This window comes from Mustela putorius, unplaced genomic scaffold (assembly GCF_011764305.1).
Source record: "Mustela putorius furo isolate JIRA1106 unplaced genomic scaffold, ASM1176430v1.1 tig00537335_pilon_pilon_pilon, whole genome shotgun sequence".
NCBI classification, from domain to species: domain Eukaryota; kingdom Metazoa; phylum Chordata; class Mammalia; order Carnivora; family Mustelidae; genus Mustela; species Mustela putorius.
In genome coordinates this window covers 1101132-1114864 of record NW_025422457.1, presented here as the reverse complement: position 1 = coordinate 1114864, position 13733 = coordinate 1101132, and the positions used below count along the sequence as shown (strand labels likewise).

At 34.8% G+C, this 13733-nt stretch overlaps 1 protein-coding gene across 1 annotated transcript in view; it reads right to left on the bottom strand.

Annotated features, from left to right (window-relative positions):
* Nucleotides 1-13733, bottom strand: part of XPR1 (xenotropic and polytropic retrovirus receptor 1) — a 253833-nt gene that overhangs the window by 79926 nt on the left and 160174 nt on the right. Inside the window, exon 3 of the mRNA XM_045074328.1 lies at nucleotides 9756-9857. Coding sequence (XP_044930263.1) covers nucleotides 9756-9857 — 102 coding nt within the window. The remainder of the gene's footprint in view (nucleotides 1-9755; nucleotides 9858-13733) is intronic.

Here is a 13733-nt window from a genome sequence, read left to right as displayed (position 1 = left end):
ACAACAATTTGTAAGAACTGGGTTCTGTTTTATAGGATGCAGAATTAAGACCATTATATTTATTGGTGCTTTTACAAACATAGCCAAATACAGAGTCTATTCAAGGGATCAAAGTGGGAGTGGCTCCTCTCCCTACTATAACCAAAAAACACTCACTTAATTCTTGCTTTCCGATTTGCAACTTGAACTCTGCCTATTGTTTAGTTCTTAGTGGAAAATGCTTCTTTCAGAGGAATACAACAATGATTCTACTGCACTGGAACATGAGACTGCCATCTGGCAGTCATGCCATTTTGTACTCATCATACCACTGAACTAGTAGGCAAAAAAGTTACTTACTGGTTAGTTATTGATCTTAATTACCAAGGGGAAAGTGAGTTTTTGATACACAGTAGGAGTAAGGAGGACTGTGTCCATAACCCAGGAGACTCTCTGGAACACAACCTAGTTTTTCCATGACAAGTAATGAAAGTTAATGGAAAACTCTAAAAATCAAAGAAAAGAATTATTAAGGATTCAGACTCTTCAGTAATTAAAGTTTGGGTCATCCCATCTAGTAAAGAACCCCAGCCAGTTGGGCTTCCGAAAGGCTGAGGGCAAAGGAAATAGGAAACAGCTAGTGGAAAAAGCAAATCACAGACACCAACTATGGCCACTTAAACTTGTTGCTCTTTTCATAGCTTATATTTCCTCTCTTTCTCTTTTTGTTGCATTCTGGGTAACTACTCCAGCTCTATGTTCAAGTGTATAAACTTTCTCTTAATCTCTACCTAATTCTCAGGTTTAAGTAGTTAAGATATTAATTTCAGAGATTATATTTTCATTTGAAAAGTTCTAGTTGGCTATTTTTAAGATTTTATTTATTTGAGAGACCAAGTGAGAGAGCACAAGTGGGGGAAGAGGGAGAAGTGGACTCCCTCCTCTGAGCAGGGAGCATGGCGCCAGCTGATCCCAGGACCCTGAGACCATGACCTGAGCAGACACTTAACCCACTACGTCACCCAGATGTCCCCCTAATTGGTTATTTCAAAAAGTCAATTTTGATAGTTTCTTTTTTGTGCATAGTTTTGATACTTTTTTCAGGTCTTTAGCTATCTTAACCATGTATTTTATTTTGTATCTAATAATTCTGCATATTTTAGGTAGCATTTTACTGTTTTATAGTGAGAGGTATTCAGAATTTCTTCCTAGTCTTCCATATTATAAGAAAGAGAACAATTCACCTATTTTCAAATCTAACACTGAAAAGGCAAAATGAATCTTAGAAGTTTTTTTTTTTTTTTTAAAGATTTTATTTATTTATTTGACAGAGAGAGATCACAAGTAGGCAAAGAGGCAGGCAGAGAGTGACAGGCTCACCGCTGAGCAGGAAGCCCGATGTGGGGCTCGATCCCAGGACCCTGGGATCATGACCCGAGACAAAGGCAGAGGCTTTAACCCACTGAGCCACGCAGGCGCCCCTTGGATGTTCTTTTTATAAAAGTTAAGCAATTCTATTGCAAAATTGTTCATTTTACTGTCCTTCTGGTCAAAATCAATGTAGAACTTTTTGGTTCTTTCTTAGTTCATGGTGCACTTAGTGATTGTGTAATTTTTTCATGATGCTCCTAGACCAAAAGATATATTTAACACTTCAACTCTGTTAACAACTTTTCATGATGCTCCTAGACCAAAAGATATATTTAACACTTCTGCTCTGTTAACAACTTGACTATTTATGTCTGACTACTTAAAAGCCATTTGAAAAAATAATATATACAAATACAAACATATATTTAATGAAAGAATGTGATAATTTATCCAAGGTCAACTAGAAATTACTTTGCTAATTAGAAATCTTAGGTAATTAGCAAGACACAAAAGCTAGAAAATAATATGAATGATCAACTTTTATTGATCTAATATATGAATTTGCTATTTGTTTACCTTCCTTAGCCAGTTGTCAATACGTATATTTTGTAACTATTTTTATGGATATTAAAAATGAAAGAAGTCCAAAAAACGGAAAGAAAGAACCACTACTTCCTACGTGACAGCAGTAAGACAGGAAACAAATACCTCCCCATCTGGCAAACTCCTTTTACAAAGCTAATCTCAAATATCATTTTCTATGTAAAGTCTTTCTAGCCTAAAAACTCAGCCACACCTTGAAACTCCCTTCATTGGACACTCATGAGGTCACAAACACACATACAAAGCACACTGAATGTAATTCTTTGTCTATATGTTTGTTTCATTGCCTGTTGAGAGCTCTCTGAACCAATACTTCTCTCTGAGGGCAAAAAAATCTTCATTTTTTAATGGTGAAAAATTTTTTAATAGCTTTTTCAGGTATACTTAGCATAGCGTTCACCCATGGTAAACATAGTTTGTTAATTTTTAGTAAATTTATAGAGTTGTACACTCATCAGCATCCTCCAATTTTAGAACATTTCCAACATCCCATACACTTCTGTCAGGGCCACTGGCTGTCAATCCTCACTCCCACCTCGCAGCCCCAGGGAACCAATGATCTGCTCTCTTGTTTCTACACATTTGCCTTTTCTGAACACTCTTATAAAGGAGTCATACAGTATGCGGTCTTTTGCATCTGCCTGCCTTCTTAGCATGATTTTGAGGTTCATCCACTATGTATCACGTATCGGTAGTTGGTCCTTTTATTGCTGAATTATACTTTGTTGGGTGGATACACATTTTGTTTAAATATTCATGAGCTGACAGACATCTGAATTGTTTCTAATTTTTGCACTATATAAATTATGCTATTAACATTCACCTATAAACTTTTGTGTGGATTATCATCACCATTTTTGTAGTTATAAGAACTTGTATATGGTAGGCTCAACCCATGTTTCCTGAATGACTGACTGACTTAATGAATATGTAGGAAAAAATTCTCTAGTAATCCAGGTTCCCATACAGAAATAGAGGAGAAATCATTACCAGGGGTAGTGTTATTTTTTTTGGAACTATCTTCTTCCTTAAGGACAAGGCTATCTAGAGGAGCATGTGAGGGAAAATCTCTGGTTGGTAGGAGGGGAGTAAAAGCATGTAATTTGGGGGAAAAAAAAATTCAATATTCCAAAACTTATGGTGTGAGATTTTTATACTTAGCAAAAGCATTTAATACTTATCAACAAGTTTAAAAAGAAACACTGAGAAACACTGCTTTTGACACCAAGGGTCCAAACTATGTTTCAACGACAGCTCAGTTTTCTAGAGTCAGATATCCAAAAATCTCAAACATTTGGGGACAGCACGGAACCTGGAAAAAGGTAAATGTGTATACATAAGAATGCACTTTGGCCTATGAACTAAAATCTACAAATATACTTACAAAAAATAAAAATGAACATTTCTAGGTAATTTTATAAATGCTGATGAGAACCTATTTTGACAATAAATTTCAATTTCTATTCATGCCAATAAATCAAATGGGTCTGAATGAGAACAAATTATTACTTTAATATTATATGTTTAATGCCATAAGTTCTCAGAAAATAAAATATTTGATAAAAATTTCCAGTAACTACTCAAAAATTTTCAAAGCACCTATGTCCCTCAAAGAGCTATAGGGTTAACAAAACTTTTCTTAGTTTTCATATATATATTTCATTTATACATATATTTTTTACTTTTAGAAAAGTTATTTCAGAACTATAAGCTATCTTCAGAATAACAAAGCTATTACATTGTTATGGGACTGAAGAATAATTCTTGATAAAGTCAGTGTTTTAGAATACATTTATTTTTTGTATACTTATCTTGCAATGTCACAAGCTTGCCAATTCAAATTATGGACCTCAGTGTTATTTGAAATACAAAGTAAGTTTGTAAGAAAATTGACCAACCCTAAGTGACTCAGGATAGTTAATTTTGTTATATTACATGAATTTTTTTGTTCTGCTTTTATCTGGAATTCTTATTACCTGAAATTGTTATACCTCAAATACTGAAGTCTAAAATCTCCACATATGAATAAAACATAATATTCTTCAATTTTTTCCCATAATAACTGAATCCTTACTCCCTAAGTCCAGCTCAGCAGACTATAATCCTCCTCACCCCCAATATGTCATGTAATTTGATGTCACGATGCATATGGATAGGTGTTTCCTTGGAATACTGTACTCCAAGTCCTCGACCACTGTTATCCCCAAAATGCTCCTCCAAGAGCATGTGGAAATGCCCCACATTTTCAAAGATCCAATTTAAATTTTACTTCTTCTGGTGGCTTTTCCACAATCCCTTTCTTTTCCTCCAAGTAAAATCAATGCTTCTTCATGTCAGTTTCCATAGTACTTGGCAAAATTCTAAAATACCAAGCATCATGTTGTACATAAACAATTTACTGTACATAAATTATAGATACAATTGGTAAATAAACATTTTAGATATAGTCTGGTATTTTCTATTCTATTCTATTCTATTCATATTATTTTTAAATGCTCATGATGACCCCAGGTATTTTTTTTTTAATTTTTATTTATTTGACAGAGAGAGAGAGAGATCACAAGTAGGCAGAGAGGCAGGCAGAGGGGGAGGAGTAAGCAGGCTCCCCTTCTGAGCAGTGAGCCCAATGGGGGCTCGATCCCAGGACCCTGAGATCATGACCTGAGCCGAAGGCAGTGGTGAGCCACCCAGGTGCCCCAATGTATTTTAATTTCCTAACCCATGTATTGGGCCATAACTTATAGTTTAAAAAAATATTAATTTAGATGATAGCTTTTTTTTTTAAATGAAGATGCCATCCCACAACTATATTATGCCATGACCAGGGACATACCCCATCTTATCAGTCTTAGAAAGAAAAAAAAATCTTATCAGTCTTAAAAAGAACTAGGATTCACAGACCTGTACCCCTGGGGATAAAAATATATGTTTATAAAAAAAAATACTAAAAATAAAAAAAACAAAAACTAGGAGACTTTGGGGATTAGTAACGTTACCACCAAAAAAGGAACCTTCCTTTAAAAAAATCCTCCCTTGTGGATAGTAGATAAATAATGGTAATTTTAATTTTCATCAGCTATGTTAACAAGAAAGCAAGCCAGTCTGGTTGCTTTAATTCATGTCCCTTACTGCTCTCCTAACCAACCTCCCAAACCCCATTCTTCAACAGCTTTTAAGTAATGGATTCTGTTGTAATAAACTCAAGAGAATCATGACGTAGGAAAAAATAATAAGACCAATGGGAATTTTAAACAATACTACAGACCTATGATCACCCTAATTAATATATACTTAATCCATGTCTTTATGCACATACAAACAAAGAGCTAAACCAGTCATTAAGTCATAATTTAGCTATGTGAGTACTAGATTCATATAATCACTTGTACAATAATATTTAGTATTTCATTGAAAAAGATGCTTATGTTTTATTACACACACTCAGTGGTATAATATACAACCCCTGAAATTTAGTTAGAATAAAGAAAAACACATAACAGGATTATAGGAATAACTATAACAGGAATAGTTCTGAGTAACTATTATCCGATTGGTCTTCAATATATATAAAGCCTGAAAATATTTTATAGCCAAGAAATTTGTTTCTATTGCCATAATTCATATACTTATAAATAACACTACTGCAATTTTCTTTCCTTCTTTTCTTCTCTCTATTTTGGTAAAGAAAGGAAAAGATCATAACGCTGCTGTGAAGTCACAATAACTGAAGCCAAAAATTAGGACAGGTTAAAAAAAACCAAAAACCAAAAACCAAAAAACAAAACCTGAGATTGTTTAGAAATGAAGGAAGAAGCCCCTAGCTATTTAAAACATTCCAATGGGGGTGGGGGGAAAGAAAGAAAGAAAGAAAAAAGAAAAAAAGGCCTTGTCTATTTAAATTGTGGAATATTAAAAGCAACAGATACATTCTAAGATTTTGTTTTTACGTAGGCACATACAAACACTGCTTAGAAGCAAAGTATTTGAATGGAGAGAGAAAGCAAACTGGTTCTAGCAAAGAGAAAGATGTTGTAACATAGTGATTAATATCACCAATGGAAAAAAACATTATTGATGACCACAAAAAAGATTTCTAGCACTATAGCTTTCAGGATTGATGCCATTTTAGAAGAGACCTAGGAGACTTCAGTGATTAGTAATGCTATCATCAAAAGAGAGCCTTCCTTTAAAACACTTCCCTTTCCTTCCATGGTCTTCAAATATTAAATCTACTGCGGCACTTGTGTGGCTCAGTCAGTTAAGCATCTGACTCTTTGTTTCAGCTCAGCTGGTGATTCATGGGTCCTGGGATCAAGCCCTGTGCCAGGCTCTGTGCTCATTGGGTGTGTGGGGGGGGGGGGTTGTTTCTGCTTGTGGATTCTCTCCCTCTCTCCTGACACATGCACTCTCTGTCCCCCCTCTCTAAAATAAACAATTTTTTTAATGTAAAAAAATTATTTCATTAATATAAATGCTTATCTTATTAACCAAAAATATGTAATAAAACAAAAACCAATAAAATTACTAATATCAGGTTTTGTGAAATACTGACAATAGGTTCTGACTCCTTACAGGTGGAACCCAAGAGGGCTGGGAATCAATTTGTCCATTTTACAAGCAAGGACATGGAGGTCTAGAAAAGTTAAATGGTAAACTTCTTCTAAAAAAAACAGTAAGGTTCAAAACTCCAAAATATAACTGGTAGGTAAAAGAACTGATATGAAAATTAGTATCTATATTTTAGTAGTATTCATTCTGTTTTGTTTAGCTTGTATAGCATTTTGCTTGGGGTATTTAGAAGTTTCAATCAAGACTATATCTCATTTTAAAGTGACCATTTTTAGCTGACCATTGAATAATTTGTGAGATATCTCCACAAGTGGGCAGAGGTACGTTTATAAGCTGAACTCACCCCTGTATTATTTATGGTTTTTCTGTGCCCTAGTGTATGAGAATTGCAGTCTATAAGACAATCTCCCATGGAGAAGGTGGCTAAATAAGGGGGAAAATGATACTGTCTAGGACAAGTGCCAAATTCTGTTTCTGTCAATCATGTCTTCATATTACCTATCACTTCCTGATGTGACAAAAAGTTAGTCTGAAGATTATCAATTTGTACCTACTCTGTGGTGACATCAAGAGACAAGCCCAACTGGCCCTGCCAATACTAACAGGAAAAAGTCATTTATAATCATAGCCAATTTTTAATAGTAGAAACCCTAAGATTATTTTTGAAAAGCGATAAAATCTAAGACACTATTTTTTAGACTGGGGTTGTAACCCAATATGGGGTAATAAAAGCAATTATGTGGATCATAAATCAGCATTTTATAAGTCAAACAGAAATAAATATAGAAAACAGAATATATTGCACATGGTAAGGAATAATAATTCCATGAAAAAATGTTAATTGTTTAAATATATTGCATATACACACACATATAGATGCATACAAACATACATAAAACACACATATCTGATCAGATGCAATGGGTTACAATTCGTATACAGTTTTTGTTATAACTCAACATATTAAAAATATGTATCTATTGTTAAGAATAAATATTTCTTCTGCTTTGTATACCAAGAAGCATTAGGTACTCTTTCTGATCTAAATTATCCAGAGTTGGGCTCAGAGATCCTTCCCTAAAAAACCATAGCAAAAGAAAAATGCTAATTAACTTGACCTTTTACATTTTGCATTTACAGCCTTAGGTCATAGACTATAGGCCTTTCTCAGTCTAAACACTCTTTCCCCTGCACTTGCCTTCCTCTTTTAGCTTCCTCTTCTCATTCTTCATGGCTGCCCTCTCCTTCTCCATCTACACTGCTGGTTCCTCTCCTCCTCCTACCTCCTAACCAGAAATTATCTTTGTTCTTGCACACTGCAATTTCTCTGTACATTTTTCTCTTGCTAAAAATCTATCCATTGCAGTTTCAAATAATATTTCTATTTTGTCTCTGCATTCTAGGTGCTTACAAAGTAGTGTAAAGGACATGCATATATACCGTGTCCTTTCACGGCTCTATGCCTCTGCATAAATTGCTCTCTTTGCCTAGGAAGTCCAGTCATAAGCAAAAGATGAGAAGGACACAGAATTAAGGTATTTGCTTCCTTTCTTGTTCTTTTTTGCTAGAAGGAAGTGACTTGCTAAGGAGACTAAACAGTAAAGAGAGAGGTCAGTGATGCATTTATTTACTAATTCTTAGAAGAAATAATTACTGGAGCAAGGTCTCGAGGAGCTAAAATTTGGTCAGCAGTTGTAGAGATTTGCCAGAGACTAAGAAGGCTATCTTTTCTAAAAAGACTGGAGGGAAAAAAGTTAAGGGTAAACCTGTCAACAAGTACTTAGGGGAGGAGTGGTATAGATATGCATACATATTATACACCAATAGGAGCTGAAGTTCTTTAGTTTAAAAAAAAATTTTTTTTTAAGACTTATTTATTTATTTTAGAGAGTGTGTGTGTGTGCAGGGGGGGAGGGAGAAAGAAACTCAAGCAGACTCTGTGCTGAGTTCAGAGTCTGATGCAGGGCTTGATCCCATGACCCTGAGATCAGGACCTGAGCCAACACCAAGAGTTCCATGCTTAACCACTGCACCACCCAAGCGCCCCTGAAGTCCTTTCTATTTGTTTGTAAAGAAGGAGGAATAATGAGCGTAACGGAGAAATTGGTGGTGGTGGTGGTGAGAGAATTCAAAAGAATGGTGTTGGGTTTAGAAAAACACTTTGGAGGGGAACCTGGGTAGCTCAGTTCGTTGAGCATCTGACTCTTGATCTCAACTCCAGTCTTGATCTCAGGGTTGTGGGTTCATGAGTTTGAGCCCTGTGTTGGGCCCCATGCTGGGTGTGAAGCCTACTAAAAAAGCAAATAAAATAAAATGAACCCACTTTGGAGCATGGAAATATATTAGGACCCATGGGAAGCTTTGATGACATAGTTAAGAATCTAACAGTGAATTTAATACTGGTTTAAATTTGTTCTGCTGTGATTTTTTTTCACCTGGCTATCCTAAGCAGCATGTGGGTAGGCATAAAGAAGGTAAAAGGCTGGTCTGGTCTGCAGTTGGGAGTTTCACTGGGCAGAAGCATTACAAGGTAATGAGGGTGAGGAGATTAAAAAGCACAAGGGACAAAGTGGTTAAGATAACTGATGAAGAGGGAAATAATTCTGGTGGGGGGGGCCTTGACAATTGGAATAGATGAAGGAGTCAAGAAACCTGAGCTTTGTGGGATGAAAAAAAGATACTAAAGGTGTAGGATATTAAATAAATATATATATATATATATATAAAACAGAATTTTAAAGGGCCAGATATAAATAAATGGAAGTTCTAGTAGTTCCTTCTTAACTCCAATAGCATCTTGTAGATGTCACTCTGGAGACAATGCTCTAGAGAGACAGAAAGGAATATTCCATACAATGGATAGGCCAAGTAATGTAATTAATAAGCAGGAACTGTCTAATTTAGCTCTGAAATAATAAAATCAAATTTCTGACTCTTCTGAAGCTTCAGATTGGTCTTCAGTGAAGCTCTATCAAAGTACTAGTTCACAATGAGGTTCCCAAATCCTTGCAACTGCAAAAGAAACTAGGCAATGACTGTATTAGGCTTAAATTATTGAGGTACTAGATGCGTTCCTACCCCAGCTAAAGAAAATATCCCTAAGTACAATATAGGAGGAAAAAAAGCCCCAATTTAAAAATTACAATCAGAAGGTTAAATACTGATATGGGAGAATTTTTCTTTCCTCAGCAGCAGAAATTGTTCTCTGCATGTTGTACCAAAAAACTACTCACCTGAATAAAATGTGTTGATTTTGGCAAGTTCCTTTTCACAGGTTTGGAAAAATTTTTCTTCAAACTTGGCAAAATACCTCTTTACCGTGTCCTCATCTGTAACTGAAAGCAAGGAAAACAGTATTGAAATATGATGTCCAAAGGCGAATTAAGAAAACTAGGGAAATAAAGTTGAAAGGTACTACTTCCTTATTCTTCCAAATGACAACAATGAACTGTGAACCACATTAAGCAAAGACTAATGAAAGGGCTCTTCATAGGAACACAGTCATTTTTTAACTGAGTGAGACTCTCTAAGTTTCTACTATAATAAAGTTATAGTGGTGAAAAAAAATAAATATTCTAAAACTTTAGGAGAAGAAGACACTACTCTGGACAGATGTGACCAAAAGATTCAAGGTGTTGGGTGTTGAAATGAGTAGAATTTCGTAAGAGTAAATATTTCAGGGAATAAAAAAAGGAACAGAAAATGAAGACAAATATATATGTTCTTGGAAAAAAATGAGTTGTTTCTACTATATTAAATTGTTACTCATTTTCACTTAGCTGCACCAGATACAGAAAAAAAATGTAGACTAATGATTATAAATTATGTATTTTAAGCCTATAGTTGCAGAGTAGGAACACAAGTGAGTTGAGCAAATGGGAGATTGTACAAGTATGGTGATAAATGGCAACTGACACCTTCAGGTTAAGGAGTGGTATAGATTCTGTCAAGTGAGAGCACATGTCCATCTAGTTAGTTGCTGCCCTGTGGTGATGGGTTAAAGTTGTCACATCTTCCCATTTGCAGGACAAGCCACAAATCTAGATATTTTAAAACACAGTGTAGTCCAATCAATACATGCCTCTGCAGGCTGGATCCACTTTGTGAGTACTGTTACATAGCTGTCAATTTACTGAATACCCTAAGTACAGATAGATGTGGCTTTAGGAACCCCCAAGCCTAAAAAGGTATGCTTCTCTTCCAAATGAGATCTGCCTAGAATCCAGATGCCAATCATAATTTAGAACTATCCTATTTCTGGATCTCTGGGGGCAATCTAAGCTTCAAATGTGTAGAAAAAGTATAGGTCCTTTTATGTTCCCCAGCTGTTTCAAATCTTAGTGCTATCCCAAAAACCCTTAAACAACTCATCTATTGAGAAATAAGAGAAACAGAATTTCCCTGAGTAATATGCAACACACATGTACATACTAATTCTTTGTACCAGAGATACTTTAAAGAAAAAACTTAAAATGAAGTTCTAAAAAGCATGTCAAATCTATTCATCTAATTTGAATAACACAAATGTAAAGAAAAATTATCACTACACAAATCCTTGACTTATTTATACATCTACTTCTCTATTACTTATGCTTTAGAACTTAACACACAATGCAGGATTCTACTGATTTTGCAGTACAGAAAGGGTGGCCACTTTAAGTTCCTCATGTAAGCTCTGTAATTTAGGTACAGTAAAGGCTATAGCTACCCAAGGCGACTATGAATTATTTTTAGAAACCATAAAGCAAGTCAAAGCTTCCTTTTAAGGTGACCCTGAATTAGAGATGATCCATAGTAACAGATGCTGCTCTTGATAGCATTTAGCTGCAGCTGATTTAATGTCAGAGTGATATCTCATTCTACTTTATAACCCATTTTTTTTTCATTTTTATTTTATTCTTTATTGTATTGTTAGGAAAGAAAACCCAAAAGCAAAATATAGGCTTGGTCATATTTACTTTGTTTCTCTATTAAAGGAACAAAGTTTTTCACTAAAGCAATCTAAACATAGCTGCTATTTTAAAAAGTAATTTTAACATATTAATATTTATATAGAGGTCACATATTAAACAACATCAACTATTTAAAATATTACTAAGAGGGATGTCTGGGTGGCCCAGTTGGTTAAGCATCTACCTTTGGCTCAGGTCATGATCTCCCTCTTCCTCTGACCCCCCCACCCCACTTTTGCTCATATGCTCTCTCTACCTCAAATAAATAAACAAAATCTTCAAAATAAAGTGAAATATTACTAAGAGCTAGAAACAACAACAACAAAAATCTAAATAAGCCCCTTAGAAATGGAAACATATAATAAATTGTATGTATTTTTAAAATATTTTATTTACTTATTTTTTTGGAGAGACATAGCGAGAAAGGGAACACAAATAGGCAGAGTGGAAGGAGGAGAAGCAGGCTCCCCACTCAGGGGGGAGCCCGACATGGTGCTCAATCCCAGGACCCTGGGATCATGACCTGAGCGAAAGGCAGATGCTTAATGACTAAGCTACCCAGGTGCCCCAATTTTATGTATTTTTAAAGCATGAACAATTCTATTCATGTTTTACCTAAAATACCAGTAGTCCTTTATGTAGATTTCTGGTTCACATATAACTTAATAGCCACAAATCAGAAGAGAGTAGAATAAGATTAAAGCAACACTAAAAAGTAATGGCAAAAAGAGAGAAAAGAGGAAAGAAGTGTATATGAAAATAGATCTGCATATACAAGTACCCCCCATTTTTGAAAGTTCAAGTTACACTACTTTGTTTTTACAGAAGGCATAATATGAGTACTGGTGTTTGCTAACTGAAAAGAAATCTGTAGAGGATTTTTGTTTAAAAAAAAAAAAAGTTTTCAGCATTTGTTTTGTAGCAAGCCATTACAAAGGCAGCAAGCAGCCTGGGTAGTAAGAGTGGCACCACCAAGCTCCTTCCCTGGGAACTGCACTCAGCATCTCACGAACTTTGAACTATGTCTGTGAGCATCTGCACTTTATTTCATTTATTTTGTGCATCTGTTAGCAAAGTATGTCCTAAGAAGAGCCTAAGAAAGGATATTTTTTGCTTCTGGGAGCACTAAAAAATGTTTCTATATAAATTAATGGTAACTGCGTCTTCACATCATTTTGGCTTACACAAGGTTTCACAGGAACAGTCTACTTCAGGAGAAACGGTTCATAGAGATTTAAGAATAAGATAAACCATGCTTCAAATCAATGAGAAAATAATGGACCATATTAAAAACAGGGTTGACCCATTCATTTAAATAAACTTCAAATGGAATTAAAGAAACAATGTTATAAAATACTAGAAAAAAATTAAACAACTCTAATGGGGAAAGTTTTCCTAACACTGCACAAAACAGGCCATAAAGGGAATGACTGACATTCTCACAATATGAAAAATCTCCATTCCACAAGATACCATAAACAAACTTAAAAGACAAGCAACAGACAGGGAAAACATATCTGCAACATTTAAAATAAATGCAAAATAGACTTCAAAACTTTCTTACAAATTAGTATTAAAGAGATACTCCACAAGAAAAATGGGTCAATTAGAGCAATTCATAGAAAAATACAAATGGCCAACAAAGAAAGGATCCTTAACATTCTAGATATCAGTTATATGTGATTTCAAAATAATGAAATATAACTTTTAAACCATCAGATTGAAATAAATTTTAAAATATTATTTCAGCAATGGTAAAGGTAAATGAACTTTCACTCCTTGCTGGTGAGAATTATAAATGTATAAAGCCATTTAGGAAGGCAATCAGAGAGTAAGCATCAAAATGTTAGTGTAATTGGACAACCAAAAGAAATTAAAGGCATCCAAATCAGCAAAGAAGAAGTCAAACTATCACTCTTTGCAGATGATAATGATACTACATGTGGAAAACCGAAAAGACTCCACTCCAAATCTGCTAGTACTTGTACAGGAATTCAGTAAAGTGTCAGGATATAAAATCAATGCACAGAAATCAGTTGCATTTCTTTACACCAACAAGAAGACAGACGAAAGAGAAATTAAGGAGTCAATCCCATTTATAATTGCACCCCAAACCATAAGATATCTAGTTATAAACCTAACCAAAGAGGAAAAGAATCTATACTCAGAAAACTACAAAGTACTCATGAAAGAAATTGAGGAAGACACAAAGAAATGTAAGTAAGACACAAAGAAAAGTAAGTCAATCCATGCTCATGG